Consider the following 15,715-nt stretch of genomic DNA (forward strand, 5'->3'; position numbering starts at 1 on the left):
GCAGCTGCTCTCGGCACCGCACCCAAGTGGCTGCCACGTTTCCCTACGTTATAACAGTGACTACACTTCAAAAATACTTAATTGGCTGTAAAGCGCTTTGGGATGCCCTGAGGTCGTGAAAGGCGCTATGTAAATGCAAGTCTTTTTCTTTTTCTTTCTTTTTCTCCCTTTCATAGTGCATGTCAGCAAGCTATTTAACGTGGGCTAGTGTTGTAAATTAATTCAGGAGTGCTTTACCTCAAGAGGCTAATGGTGGCAGAGGCTATAACACAGTTTAAGAAAGGAATTGGATAACTATTTGAAAAAGAATACATAAGAATATAGGGAGGAGGAAAATGGGATGAGAGCAGACAGCTCAGTTAAAGAGCTAACACACGCATGATGGGCTGAAGGGCCGCCCTTGCTTTTTCCAGTCTTTTCTCTCCTCCACTCCACCCACCTCCACCCAAGATTCCTCATGCTAAATGTAATGTCCCTTGCCGTTGTATTGGCAAAGAGGAGCTACCTTTAGAGACAAGGACTGAGCCTAGGTGCTAACCATCCTAGGTCCATCTTGCGTAGTGCATTGCCCCACTTACTTATCGGGGGAATTCGTCCTGTTTGATTCAAAATGTGATAACCGCAGGGTTTGATGAATTTTTTAAAAAAACTCTCGCTATCGCGAATGCCAGAAAGACCATGTTGTACGTATCTGTGGAGATATGATTGCATTGTCTCCTGCAAGCCCAACCCACTCCCTCCACACAAGTCCTGTTTATATCGATTTTGATGCAAGTGACTTTCTGCTGTGCAATACTGATGAGTACTAGTTTTTGTGTTAAATCCATTTTCATCGGATTGTCTAATCTCTGGGACGATTTTCTGCCCACGCAATGACTTAAATTATTGTACAGAGTTGGTGACACATTTTTGGGAGTCAGTACAATTTAAGAGCAGAACATTGGCTGTGATGGTTGATGGAATTGTTGGGTTGCAGTCTTCCTTCAAAGATGTTTTCTTGGTGTACAGAACCAGTCAATGCATTGGAAAAGGTTGCCATTTTTGATAGCACGAGATAATGGCTTGATTGCGATTTACATAGAATGTTCAGCACAGAACAGGCCATTTGGCCCAACTGGTCCGTGACTGAGTTAATGCTCCACACGAGCCTCCTCCCTCCCTACTTCATCCAACCTTATCAGCATATTCCTTTCTCCCTCATGTGTTTATCTAGCTCCCCTATCAGCATAACGACGATGCCATCCTCCTCCAACACCTCTCTTCCGCTGTGCAGCTCGGTGGGACTGACCTTACTTGGTTCCAGTGCTAACTGTCTGATCATAGCTGGAGCATCTCTACTAATGGCTTCTCTTCCCACCACAGCACCATCACCTCTAGAGTTTCCCAAGGATCTATCCCTGGCCCCCTCCTTCTCCTCATCTACATGCTGCCTTTTGGCAACATCATCTGCAGACGTCAGGTCAACTTCTACATGTATGCTGATGACACCCAGCTTTATCTCTCCAACACCTCGCTCAATCCGTCACTGTGTGCGTTTAGAGTGCTTGTCTGACACCCAGTTTTGGATGGGCTGCGTTTTCCTCCAGATAAAACGTTGGGAAGACCAAAGGCTTCGTCTGCTGCCCCCAGCACAAACTTCACCCTCTTTTTTATTAGTTCATGGGATGTGGGCGTCACTGGCAAGGCCAGCGTTTATTGCCCATCCCTAATTGCCCTTGAGAAGGTGGTGGTGAGCCGCCTTCTTGAACTGCTGCAATCCATGTGGTGAAGGTTCTCCCACAGTGCTGCTAGATAAGGAGTTCCAGGATTTTGATCCAGCGACGATGAAGGAATGGCGATTTATTTCCAAATCAGGATGGTGTGTGACTTGGAAGGGAATGTGCAGATGCTGGTGTTCCCATGTGCCTGCTACCCTTGTCCTAGATGGTAGAGGTCGCAGGTTTGGGAGGTACTGTCGAAGAAGCCTTGGCGAGATGCTGCAGTGAATCTTGTAGATGGTTCACACTGAAACTATGGTGTGCTGGTGGTGAAGGGAATGAATGTTTAGGGTGGTGGATGGGGTGCCATTCAAGTGGGCTGCTTTGTCCTGCATGATGTCGAGCTTCTTGAGTGTTATTGGAGCTGCACTTACCACAGACTCCATCCACTTCCCCGGCCACTGTTTCAGGCTGGAGCAGACCGCTCGTGACCACGGTGTCCTGTTCAAACCAGAGCTGAACTTCCGTCCCCAGATCCTCTCAATCCCAATGCCGGACTACTTTCAGCTCCGTAACTGCCCACCACCGCCCTTACTCAGCCCATCTGTCCCTGGAACCCTTATCCATGCCTTTGCCACCTCCATACTCAATTACTCTCGTGCTCCCCTGACTGACCACCCTTACTAAACTTCTTTTTCAAAATGTGTCCGGTCCCACACCAGGTCCCACTTGCCCATGTTCTCGTTGACCCACGTTGGCTCTTGGTCCCCCAGTGTCTCAAATTTAAAATTCTCATCTCGTGTTTAAATCCCTCCATGGCCTCTCTCCTTCATATCTCTGTAACCTCCAACAGGCCTACAATCGCCCTCCCTGCACACTCTGGTCTGAATCTGACCTCTTGTTTGTGCCCATCTCCCTTCACCCCACCATTGGCCCCATGTTCTGCAATATCCTTTCTAAACCCCTCTGCCTCTCCACCTCCCTCTCCTCCTTCAAGATCCTCCTTAAAACTCACTTCCTTGAATAAGCTTTAGATCACTCCTAATCTTTCCTCCTTTGGCTTGCTGTCTGATTTTCTCTGTGAAGTACTTTGGGACGCTTTTCTGTGTTAAAAGTGCTGCATGAATGCAACTTCCTTCCTTCCTTGCTTCCTTCCTTTCTTTCACTGCAATCTCTCTGGTGGTTGAATAACTGATGCTCACTGAGCTTGTGCAGGTGAGAGTGGCCAGCTTCCATGGAATTGTCGCAATGGGCAGCGGCATTGAGGAAAGAAGGGAGAAAATTAGGGGAAAGCAGAAGAGGGAAAATAGCGCTCCGTAGCACTTGCCTACAAAGAGAAATCAAAGGGAGAAATAATAATAGTGCTGTAGAGCTTGAGAGCCAGGGCTGGCAAACGTTCTGAAAAGCTTGACATGTTCTCAAGTTTCTCAACAAAATTTTGCCAGTGTGAATAACTACCCACCATTTGTTAGACGCCTTCAAGAATGGTTTAAAAATTCACATTTCCAGAGAATAGACAGCACAGCAATAACAAGCATTTTAAATGAGCCCTGCTCCATGTCTGACAGCTACAATACTGCATGTGGGAGAACATGTAACATAGTGCTTCTGTTTTTTAAGAAAATTACAGCTGGAGAATCGGGGGCGGGCCCTAGGTGCCTTTGTTGGCTCTTTGTTAGTATAGGTTGGTTATTTAAATCTGGAATCTAGGTTTGAATCTAGCTTAGATTTATACAAGATGTAATTCCTTTCTGCTGGATGGCTCCAAGGTCCTGTGTGAAATGAGTTTGGGTCAGTCTTAACTCAGATCCTAGCGTACATGAGTTCACAGCATTTTAAATAGAATTACATAGAATGTACAGCACAGAAACAGGCCATTCGGCCCAACTGGTCTATGCCGGTGTTTATTCTCCACACGAGCCTCCTCCCTCCCTACTTCATCTCACCCTATCAGGATAGCCTTCTATTCCTTTCTCCCGTATGTGTTTATCGAGCTTCCACTTAAATGCATCTACATTATTCACCTCAACTACTCCTTGTGGTAGTGAGTTCCACATTCTAACCACTCTCTGGGTAAAGACGTTCCTCCTGAATTTCCTATTGGATTTGTTAGTGACTATTTATATCTATTTATGACCCCTAGTTTTGGACTCCTGCACAATCAGAGTATCACAGTAGGTATAGCACAGAAGGAGGCCATTCGGCCCATCGTGCCTATGCTGGCTCTTTGAAGGAGTTATCCCATTTGTCCCACCTCCCCAGCCCTTTCCCCAAAGCCCTGTTATACATATCCAATTCCCTTTTGAAAGTCCTATTGAAACTGCCTCTGCCACAAACAAAATTGATGGTTGTTGCCTGGACTGTTCTGGAACACTGAGAAAAGGACTGGCCTGGTTTGGAAAGACCATTGCTCCTGGAGTTTGAATGTGCCGGATTAAAATTGGGCTGAGAGGGCCAGCACAGTGTTACGTGCTAAACCGTCTGCAATTGCAAAATTCCTACACGCACAATTTCAAGAATTGCAGGTTATCCTTTGGTGCTTATGCAGTATTGAAAAATTGTTCCACTGCCACAAACCTGGACCAAAAGCTATAAACATCAGGTCTGGTGTGATGTATTTAAATTTCAGTGTTTGGTCTGATGAGTTTTCCAGTATCCTGAGGTGGTTGCCACATTCTGTCTGTTCCCTCTGTCTCATTCTTACAATGCGCTGTTTTGAACTGTTCTTCCTCCTATAAGAAAGAACGAACGAACTTGCATTTTTATAGCGTCTTTCACGACCACAGGACATCCCGAACACTTTAAATAGAATTACATAGAATCTGCAGCACAGAACCAGGCCATTGGGCCCAACTGGTCTATGCCAGCGTTTATGCTCAACACAAGCCTCCTCCCACCCCTCTTAATCTAACCTTAGCAGCAAAGTCCCATAAACAGCAATGTAATAACGATCAGGTAATCTCTTTTGGTGATGCTAGTTGAGGTGATAAATATTGTCCAGGACACTGGGGAGAACTCCCCTGCTCTTCATCAAAATAGTGCCATGGGGTCATTTACGTCCACCTGAGAGGGCAGACGGAGCCTCAGTTTAACGTCTCATCCGAAATACGGCACCTCCGACAGTGCAGCACTCCATCAGTAATGCACTAGAGTGTCAGCCTGGATTTTGTGCTCAAGTCTCTAGAATGGGACTTGAACCCACAACCTTCTGACTTAGAATCGAGAGTGCTACCCACTGAGCTACGGCTAAAGGGTTTTGAAAACCAAAGCTTGGGATCACCCAGTCACTGCTTTCCCGATTAACCTTGCCTTCTTTCCTCCTCTTTTCAGCCTTGGTTGTGCTTGCACTGTGGGCTTTGGCAATTTTTTTAGGTTTCTCAATAATCCTATAAAGATAATGTGCAGCGTGAGATTGTAGTGACGCTGTATTTTTCCTCTAGATGGCTGGGACACTTCTTCACATCATTACAGAATGCTGCAGTTTGGAAAATGGGAGCTGCACATCCCACCCAGAGCTGACGGTTCATCTCCTATACCCCATGGATCCAAGCTCAAGGTGAACTTTTTACTCGTGTGGTTTTACTTGAATAGAGCAATGCTTTCAACGACAATAAACAGCTTTTTACTTCAGGATTTTTGTTGCACTGCTGATTCGCAAAAAATATTTGAGCGTTCTTTCATACGAAGTAGCTGTTAGGGAATGGATGCTTTCACTTATAAGCTTATAAGTTATTCCTCAAGAGTACAAATGCATTTATTGGCTTTCATAGGAATTAGGCATACGATGACTATTAATAATTATACATATACTTAGTGTCACAGTTACATGATCGGAGAATTCACCACGTCACAGGTTTCGAGCTCAAGGGGATGGACTGACCAAGCCTTGTCGAATTCTGAAGTATCTGTTCTAACGCCCCTCTTTATAAACCTTTCTTTCACTCTGGCTATGTGAGAATCTGCATGTTTCAAAAGTATTACCTCATCCAATTAGCTGCCATAATTCCAGTTTTAACAGGCATTACTCCACACGCTCTATCATGGCCTTAGAGGCGTTAATCCCCAGGAGGACAGATGAGATGTCTGAGGCTGGGACAAAAAAAGCTTGTAGCTGAATGCTTACCAGCTAAAGTCGCTGTCTGGCAACTTTTACTTCCCACTGAACATTTTACTGGAAACAAAACTGATATTTACAGCCTTCTAACAAACTCACTTAAAACCTAAAGTTAATATAAAGAATTTAACTGTTTCCTTACATAGCTGCTATCTTTTTATCCACTGATTCCCTCAGAGGAGGTGGGGGTGTGGGGGAGGAGATAGAGGGAAGGAAGGTGAGCTCAGTATAAAGACAGCAGTGTCGTACAGGTAGTTTCATTTTGTTTGTTTTTTTGAAGAAGTCAACAATGGATTCTGTGCTTGGTTATACAACGCTTCACCTCTCCAACAGCCATCTTCTGATCGAATGTGGATTTACACTCTGTGACTCCCCCAGCCCAAGGGGTTTCCCATCCTGCCGCTCTGGGTATTTTCAGGAAGTTGAGATTGGCTACGCACATTCTGGGTCAAGGACAGTTCATGGCTCAGGAGAGAGAAAGGAGAAAATAACTGATTTTCAGAAGAGCCATGAGAAAAACATCAAAATTGTAATCTAAATAGTTTTCAACAGTTTGAATTTTAAGCGGGTTTCAACGGCCTCATTCCATCTTTTGTAAGGTTAGGATACGGTATCCTAACTCATGACATCCTATGTGACTGTGACCATGGTAAACTATCCCTCCTCACCCCTCTCGACCTGTCTGCAGCCTTTGACACAGTTGACCATCCTCCTCCAACGTGTCTCCTCCGTCATCCAGCTGGGTGGGACTGCGCTCGCCTGGTTCCATTCCTACCTATCGACGTAGCCAGAGAATCACCTGCAATGGCATCTCTTACCCCCTCCCGCACTATTACCTCTGGAGTCCCCCAAGGATCTATCCTCGGTCCCCTCCTATTTCTCACCTACATGCTGCCCCTCGACGACATCGTCCGAAAACACGACGTCAGGTTCCACATGTACACTGACGACACTCAGCTCCACCTCACCACCACCTCCCTCGACCCCTCTACTATCTCTGATTTGTCACACAGCTTGTCCAGCATGAGCAGAAATTTCCTCCAACTAAATGTTGGGAAGAGTGAAGCCATTGTCTTCGGTCCCCACCACAAACTCCGTTCCCTAGCCATCGACTCCATCCCTCTCCCTGGTCACTGTCTCATGCTGAACCAGACCATTCACAACCTTGGCGTCCCGTTTGACCCTGAAATGAGCTTCTGATCACATATCTGCTCCATCACCACGACCGCCTACTTCCACCTCCGTAACATCGCCCGTCTCCGTCCATGCCTCAGCTTATCTGCTGCTGAAACCCTCATCCATGCCTTTGTTACCTCTAGGCTTGACTATTCAAGTGCTTTCCTGGCCGGCTTCTCATCTTCCACCCTCCATAAACTTGAGCCCATCCAAAACTCCGTAGCTTAACTCGCACCAAGTCCCGTTCGCCCATCACCCCCTGTGCTCGCTGACCTACATCGGCTCCCGGTCCGCCAACGCCTTGATTTTAAAATTCTCATCCTTGTTTTCAAATCCCTCCATGGCCTCGCCCCTCCCTATCTCTCTAACCTCCTCCAGTCCTACAACCCTCCGAGATCTCTGCGCTTTTCCAATTCTTGCGTATCCCCGATTTTAATCGCTCCACCATTGGCGGCCGTGCCTTCAGCTGCCTAAGCTCTGGAATCCCCTCCCTAAACCTCTCCGCCTCTCTCTCCTCCTTTAAGACACTCCTTAAAACCCGACCTCTTTGACCAAGCTTTTGGTCACCAGTCCTAATATCTCCTTATGTGGCTTGGTGTCAAATTTTGTTTGATCATCGCTCCTGTGAAGCCCCTTGGGATGTTTTACTATGTTAAAGGCGCTATATAAATGCAGGTTGTTGTTGGTGGACATATCTGTTGAGATTTTAACATTGATACATTTGAATCAATCGATTTGGCGCAGTGAGAGTTAATACCTTTGTGACTTCTGGCGGAAAAGAAGTTCCTTCTTCACAAGATAGGCTGGGATGAAGAAGGCCCTTCAGCCTATTTGGTCTCTCTCTCTCCCAGAAAGACGTCAGCAAGCACTTCTTCACACAAAGGGTAGTGGAAACTGCAACTCTCTTCCCCCGAAAAGATGATGAGGCTGGGGGTCAATTGAAAATTTCAAAACTGCAATTGATAGATCTTTGTTGGGTTAAGGGTATTAAGTAATACGGAACCAAGGCGGGCAGATGGAGTTAAGATGCAGATCAGCCATGGTCTAATTGAATGGGGGAACAGGCTCGAGGGGCTGAATGGCCTCCTCCTGTTCCTATTTTCCTAATACCAACCCTTCTGTTTTCCCCAGTACAGCGTCCAGCTGTTACTTAAACGAATCCTGTAGCTGGTCTCGGCCAACTTTTCCTGGTAGCCTGTTGCTCAACCTGTGTGCGGAAGTATTTCCTTCCCCCTCCTCCCCAACCCTCAGTAAATTCTCTAGCCCACATCTTGTCCATTCTCATCCATTAGGAATGGCCCAGCAGCCCCTCTGCTCCACTGTTGCCAACAGACAGTGCGGCGGAGGGGACAGACGCTGAGACTCCGTTCTTGTGAAGAAATGTCATACGATCGCACCCCCTCCTCCAGTGTTTACAAACCGTGCAAAGGAGCTGCCATTGATTAGGAATTGGGGAGAGGATTAGGGAGCTTCCTACCCATTGTTGTAACTCCTATTAACCGAATTATTTTGCTGTTTGATTCGCCCCACTTTCCAGTGGAAGAGGTGCTACAGTATGATGAGGTTGCCATCATTCCGAATTCACTGTGGCTTATACTCCAGGGCAGATTTGTAGACTGGCAGCGACATTGGACTGAATGCATGTACATGACAAAGGGACTGTACAGTTGCTCTAAAGTCACATTTGCGATTCTGATTCTGGGTGTGCACCTTTTCTGATTTCTCCGCAGAGTTAGTGCCAGCTGTGGCTCAGTGGGTAGCGCCCTCTCCTCTGAGTCAGAAGGTTGAGGATTGACGTCCCACTCTAGAGACTTGAGTATAAAATCTAGGCTGACACTCCAGTGCATTACCGAGGGAGTGTTGCACAGTCGGAGGTGCCATCTTTCGAATGAGATATTAAATTGTCTGCCCCCTCAAGTGGGCGTAAAAGGTGCCATGGCACTATTTTGAAGATGAGCAGAGGAGTTCTTCCCAGTGCCCTGGCTAACGTTTATCCCCCAACCAACATCACTAAAACAGATTACCTGGTCATAATCTCATTGCTGTTTGTGGGATCTTGCTGTTCGCAAATTGACTGTCGTGTTTCCTACATTACAGCAGTGACTACACTTGAAAAGTATTTAATTGGATGTAAAGCGCTTTGCGACGTCCTGAGTTGGTGAAAGACGTTATATAAATGCAAGTCTTCCTTTCTTTAAGCCAGCAGTGTGAAAACAACCGGTTACTGGTGGGCTGAGTGCTCAGTATGTTCGGTCAGAATAAAGGGTACTGTTTTGCCTCTGGAGGCCAGGAACGGAGCCACCGAGCGAGGGCATCTGTGCCTCTTCAACAACAACAACAACATGCATTTATATAACGCCTTTAACGTAGTAAAATGTCTCAAGGCGCTTTACAGGAGCGATACATGAGAGACCAGAGTTGGAGGAACGCAGAGATCTCGGAGGGTTGTGGGGCTGGAGAAGGTTACAGGGATAGGGAGGGGGGCGAGGCCATGGAGGGATTTGAACATGAGGACGAGAATTTCAAATTTGAGGCGTTGCCGGACCGGGAGTCAATGTAGGTCAGCGAGCACAGGCTTCAGGCAAGTACGCTGCCTCGTTTGTATTGCAGCACTAGCTCTGAAGGTTGGATTGTAATATAAAAGGTATTAAAGGGGCGTTGTTTTTATGGAAAACAGAGCAAATAGCTTGCCAGACAAAACCTGATGATGGCCTAGTCTGCCCGATTATAGTGCCATCACATTAAATCCTGTGCTCTTGAAAGTGCTGTGACTCAGTGATCCTGTCACTCTGCTGATTTTGCCAGCTCACAGCTTTCACTGCATCGAGCTCTACACAGCAAAGCAAACAAACCAAACAGCAGAACATATTTTTTCAGCTTGTTTGGCAGAAGTGAAATCATCCTCTCCGCGTGTGCCACCCACGTCAGCCCCTCCCACCCCCCACCGCCCTTTTCATTTTTTTCTGTTTTGAACATCAAGTCAGGTGATTGTTATTAAATGTGACCAGATTTCTTTCAAACTGAAACAATTTGCCGAATAGCTTTGAGTAATGTTTTGCATTTCTGCACTTTTTAAATTAAAAATCCTAATGCGTGTCATGTTTTGATGTCCTCATTCAGGCCCACCACTTCCCCCACATTCGGCAGTCGTCTTATGCCTGTAACTTTTCCTGCATGCATGAACTGTGCTAATAATTTTTTTTAAATTCATTCATGGGGTGTGGGCATCGCTGCAAGGCTGGCATTTATTGCCCATCCCTAATTGCCCTTGAGAAGGTGGTGGTGAGCCGCCTTCATGAAGCGCTGCAGTCCCTGTGGTGAAGGTTCTCCCACAGTGCTGTTAGGAAGGGAGTTCCAGGATTTTGACCCAGGAACGGCGATATATTTCCAAGTCGGGATGGTGTTTGATTTGGAGGGGAGCGTGCAGGTGGTGGTGTTCCCATGTCCTTGTCCTTCTAGGTGGAGAGGTTGCGGATTTGGGAGGTGCTGTCGAAGAAGCCTTGGCGAGTTGCTGCAGTGTATCTTGTAGATGGCACACACTGCAGCCAGAGTGCGCCAGTGGTGAAGGGAGTGAATGTATAAGGTGGTGGATGTGGTGCCAATCAAGTGGGCTGCTTTGTCCTGGATGGTGTCGAGCTTCTTGAGTGTTGTTGGGGCTGCACTCATCCAGGCAAGTGGAGAGTATTCCATCACACTCCTGACTTGTGCCTTGTAGATGGTGGAAAGGCTTTGAGGAGTCAGGTGAGTCACTCGCCACAGAATACCCAGCCTCTGACATGCTCTTGTAGCCACAGTATTTATATGGTTGGTCCAGTTTAGTTTCTGGTCAATGTGACCCGCTCCAGGATGTTGATGGTGGGGGATTCGGCAATAGTAATGCCATTGAGTGTCAAGGGGAGGTGGTTAGACAATCTCTTGTTGGAGATGGTCATTGCCTGGCACTTGTCTGGCGTGAATGTTATTTGCCACTTATGAGCCCAAGTCTGGATGTTGTCCAGGTCTTGCTGCATGTGGGCACGGACTGCTTCATTATCTGAGGGGTTGCGAATGGAACTGAACACTGTGCAGTCATCAGCGAACATCCCCATTTCTGACCTTATGGTGGAGGGAAGGATATTGATGAAGCAGGTGAAGATGGTTAGGCCTAGGACACTGTCCTGAGGAACTCCTGCAGCAGTGTCCTGGGGCTGAGATGATTGGCCTCCAACAGCCAGTACCATCTTCCTTTGTTGCTTCCTACGACATGATATAACTGGAGATGGGACTATTTCAGTATTCACAAGGACATTGAATGCAGTCTATTGAAACTATAGCCATTTGCTTTGAATGCTGGGATAGTTCTGCTCTGTAGCTCCCTCTTGCTCTCGCACAGGTGAAAACGCTAGCTAACATGGTGAACACCTGTCCAGTTTTGGGGGTGGCTGACTGCTAATTTTGACAATCAAAGTCCAGAGAGAGAAGGTTTTTTGATTGCGGGGTCTCGCAAGATTATCTCTCCTAACGTGGGAGCAGGTCCTTTTATGGTTTCCATGTAGGGTTGGCTTCTCAATGAGTGTGTTATTACATGGACAGGGCTGGAAAGATGTAAATGTGAATAGTCTTTTAACTCTGCGCATTCTGTTAATGTGTGAAGTGTTGAATTTACAATTCTCATCCTTGTTTTCAAATCCCTCCATGGCCTCCCCTCTCCCTATCTCTATAACCTCCTCCAGGCCTACAACCCTCCGAGATCTCTGCGCTCCTCCAATTCTGGCCTCTTGCGTATCTTCAATTTTCTTCGCTCTACCATTGGCGGCCGTGCCTTCAGCTGCCTAGGCCCTAAGCTCTCCACCTTTCTCTCGTCCTATCAGATGCTCCTTAAAACCTATCTCTTTGACCAAGTTTTTGGTCACCTGTCCTAATATCTCCTTATGTGGCTTGGTGTCAAATTTTATCTGATAACGCTCCTGTGAAGCGCATTGCGACGTTTTACTATATTGAAGGCGCTATATAAATGCAAGTTGTTGTTTCTTTACTCTTTTTTCACTTTTAATTACAATGAATGACTCTGCAATTACTATGATTAACAAATGGTCTACGCTTCTGTTTGTTACTGACTATCACCAGAATAACTTGAAAAATTTGTTATCAGTTTCAGTTGAAAAGTGAGAGTCAGTGATGGAGGCATGGACTAGGGTTTTGGTGGCAATAGGGGAGGAATTATTGGCAGGTAAATAACAGAACAGAGATGGAGGAGGAAGCTGAGTTCAGGGTTGAGCAGTCTGCCAAGGTACCTCGCCTTCTAATTCACCCTGAGGTGGTAGCTGCAGAGGTTGATAATGTTGAGACCAGAGCACGTAGGTGCAGGTGGGAGCCCAAGATGATCAGTTTGTTTTTGTTAACATTAAATTGGTGCAAGATTTGATATTGGGAGAGACAGTTAGAGAGTATAGTAACAGCTCTTGGATTGATGGCAAAGGCAAAGAAGTAGAACTAGGGCTCGTCAAATACCATGTGGAAGCCAGCTCCATGTTTCCAGATGATATCGCCAAGGGGTCTTGGGGAGATGGTGACAGGGAGCAGATCAAGGAAGATACCCTGGGATTCTCATGGGTAGCGGAGGAGAAGGCATTGGAGGCAATATAATGCAAGTTGTGATGGGTAAACATAGAAAATAGGAGCAAGAGTAGGCCAATCGGCCCTTCGAGCCTGCCCCGCCATTCAATATGATCATGGCTGATCCTCTATCTCAGTACCATATTCCCGCTCTCTCCCCATACCCGTTGATGCCTTTTGTGTCTAGAAATCTATCTAGCTCCTTCTTAAATATATTCAGTGACTTGGCCACCACAGCCTTCTGTGGTAGAGAATTCCACAGGTTCACCACCCTCTGAGTGAAGAAATTTCTTCTCACCTCAGTCCTAAATGTTCTACCCCGTATCCTGAGACTGTGACCCCTCGTTCTGGACCCCCCAGCCAGGGGAAACATCCTCCCTGCATCCAGTCTGTCGAGCCCTGTCAGAATTTTATATGTTTCAATGAGATCCCCTCTCATTCTTCCAAACGCGAGTGTATACAGGCTGAGTCGACCCAATCTCTCCTCATACGACAGTCCTGTCATCCCAGGAATTGGTCTGGTGAACCTTCGCTACACTCCCTCTATGGCAAATATATCCCTTTCTTAGGTAAGGAGACCAAAACTGCACACAATACTCCAGGTGTGGTCTCACCAAGGCCCTGTATAACTGCAGTAAGACATCCTTGCTCCTGTACTCTCATCCTCTTGCAATGAAGGCCAACATACCATTTGCCTTTCCTAACTGCTTGCTGCATGTTGGCTTTCAGTGACTGGTGTACAAGGACACCCAGATCCCTTTGTACATCAACATTTCCCAATCTATCAATATTTAAATAATACTCTGCCTTTCTGTTCTTCCTTCCGAAGTGGATAACTTCACATTTATCTACATTATACAGCATCTGCCATGTATTTGCCCACTCACTCAACTTGCCTAAATTGCCTTGAAGCCTCTTTGCATCCTCCTCACAACTCACAATCCCACCTAGTTTTGTGTTGTCAGCAAACTTGGAAATATTACATTTGGTTCCCTCATCCAAATCATTGATCTGTATTGTGAATAGCTGGGCCCAAGCACTGATCCCTGCGGTACCCCACTAGTCACTGCCTGCCACCTCGAAAAAGACCCATTTATCACTACTCTCTGTCTCCTGTCTGTTAACCAATTCTCAATCCATGCCAGTATATTACCCCCAATCCCATGTGCTTTAATTTTGCACACTAACCTCTTATGTGAGACTTTATCAAAGGCCTTCTGAAAATCCAAATAAACCACATCCACTGGTTCTCCCTTATCTATTCTACCAGTTACATCCTATACTCATCCTGTACCTGTGGGAACGGAACCAGCAGGAGAGCAGTGCCACAAAGTTGAACTTCAGAGGAGAGACATTGGAGGGATAGAGAATTGGCAACAGTTTCAAAGACAGGGAAAAGACAGACTGCCACAGTCAAAATTTCATTGGACGTCACTTGTGACTTTGACCATGCGTGCTTGGGCAGAGCGGAATCCAGATTGGAGGGTCTCAAACAAAGGTGGGAATATAATTGTGGAGAGTAGGAAGAGTTCATTCCAGAACTTTGAACGGATAGGGAAGGTTGGACATACAGTGGTAATTGGGAGAGAATGGAAGGGTTGAGGGTTGGTTTCTCGAGGTGAGGGTTGATAACAAGGAGTTATAATTCACAGGAAGGCAGGTATGGACTAGGTTTCAGACAAGGCACATGAACCAGCATCCTGGGGACGATACAAGGAAGATTTGGTACAAATTTAGCTCAGTTCTAGCATTTTTAACATAATCTCATCAAGATGCCCCTGTGCTGTCATGGTCTGAAATCCTGAAACAGTCACCTGTGGTACTGTAATGAGGAATTTTTGATGTCTTGTGATAGGATATACACTTGATATTTTTTCCTCTCTCCTTTCCCCTCTTGCCTAAGGTTGCTGACCTGTGCTGGAGCGTTTTCTCCTAAGCGCGAGCAGCCTTCCAGTACCTCGGCCAGAAGCTATTTCTTCACGTACATGGGCTACAATTTTGGATTTTGGTAGAACTAATCTCTTGTCAGTGAATTGACAGCAGCTCCTGTAAGTGGACCTTGCCCTGTGCGATCGAAAATCTGTAATTTATTGGTAATTTACACTCGCAGGGTTGTGTGGTCTGAGGATTAATAATTCCCCCTCCTGGGCAATAATCCGCTCGCTGGATAAGATGTAGTCCCAATACCAATCTCGGACTGGCAACGTGGATATTAAACTGATCCAGATTTTATAGCCTAAGACAGCAAGTAAATGTATTTACGACTAAACAGAAGACACAAAGCAGAAAGTAGGTTTGTGAATGCTGACAGTATTTTACAAACACGCTTGTACAGATTTTGAACTGAAATCAGTCCTGGGTCAATTACCCTAATAAGCACCACTTTCTGAAGAAATGTTGCCTTTTCTGTTTTGAAAGGCAAATCAAATTCAGTATTTTCTTGCATCACTTTCAGTATTGGTGTAACATAACGAGTGGACACTCTCGGATTGGAACTTGAAAGGGAGCCTTCTATCTGCTCCGACCGAAGTCGTTATCAGAATTGATGAACTGCCCTACCTCATGCTTGTTCCCCCCACCCACTCCGACCCCCTTAATTATTTTCAACCGGAACTTTACACATGTACTTGAAGCTACATTTGAAATCGACAAAGCATAAGTACTGCATAACAAAATACGAATAACATAAACAGTACACGTCAGGCTTGACGGATTTTCACACAACACAATTTGTAGGATAATCACATGCTTCGTGCCTGTGCAAAGGCCCAAAACGATTTCCCGTCGATTGTTCAATCGCTGAAATGAACCATGTTGAATTTAGGATTTCTTATTAAGGGAATCAAGGGATATGGGGATCGGGTGGGAAAGTGGAGTTGAGGTCGAAGATCAGCCATTATTGAATGGCGGAGCAGGCTTCGAGGGGGCCGTATGGCCTACTCCTGCTCCTATTTCTTATGTTCTTCAGATCAAAAGTAGGAAGGATTTCAAGTATTTATCCAATTCCCTTTTGAAAGTTATTATTGAATCTGCTTCCACCGTCCTTTCAGGCAGCGCATTCCAGATGAGAACAACTCGCAGCGTAAAAAAAAAATTCTCCATCACCCCCCTGGTTCTTTTGCCAATTACCTTG

The 15,715-nt window shown here is 46.0% G+C and overlaps 1 protein-coding gene across 2 annotated transcripts in view; it reads left to right on the forward strand.

The window, feature by feature from the left end:
* The window catches only part of LOC137327517 (1,4-alpha-glucan-branching enzyme-like), a 426,685-nt gene that overhangs the window by 103,698 nt on the left and 307,272 nt on the right, over positions 1–15,715 (forward strand). For both annotated transcript variants that reach the window (XM_067993414.1, XM_067993415.1), the window contains exon 3: positions 5,138–5,253. In XM_067993414.1, the coding sequence (XP_067849515.1) occupies positions 5,138–5,253 (116 nt within the window). The remainder of the gene's footprint in view (positions 1–5,137; positions 5,254–15,715) is intronic.

This window comes from Heptranchias perlo, chromosome 11 (assembly GCF_035084215.1).
Source record: "Heptranchias perlo isolate sHepPer1 chromosome 11, sHepPer1.hap1, whole genome shotgun sequence".
In the NCBI taxonomy this organism is placed as follows: domain Eukaryota; kingdom Metazoa; phylum Chordata; class Chondrichthyes; order Hexanchiformes; family Hexanchidae; genus Heptranchias; species Heptranchias perlo.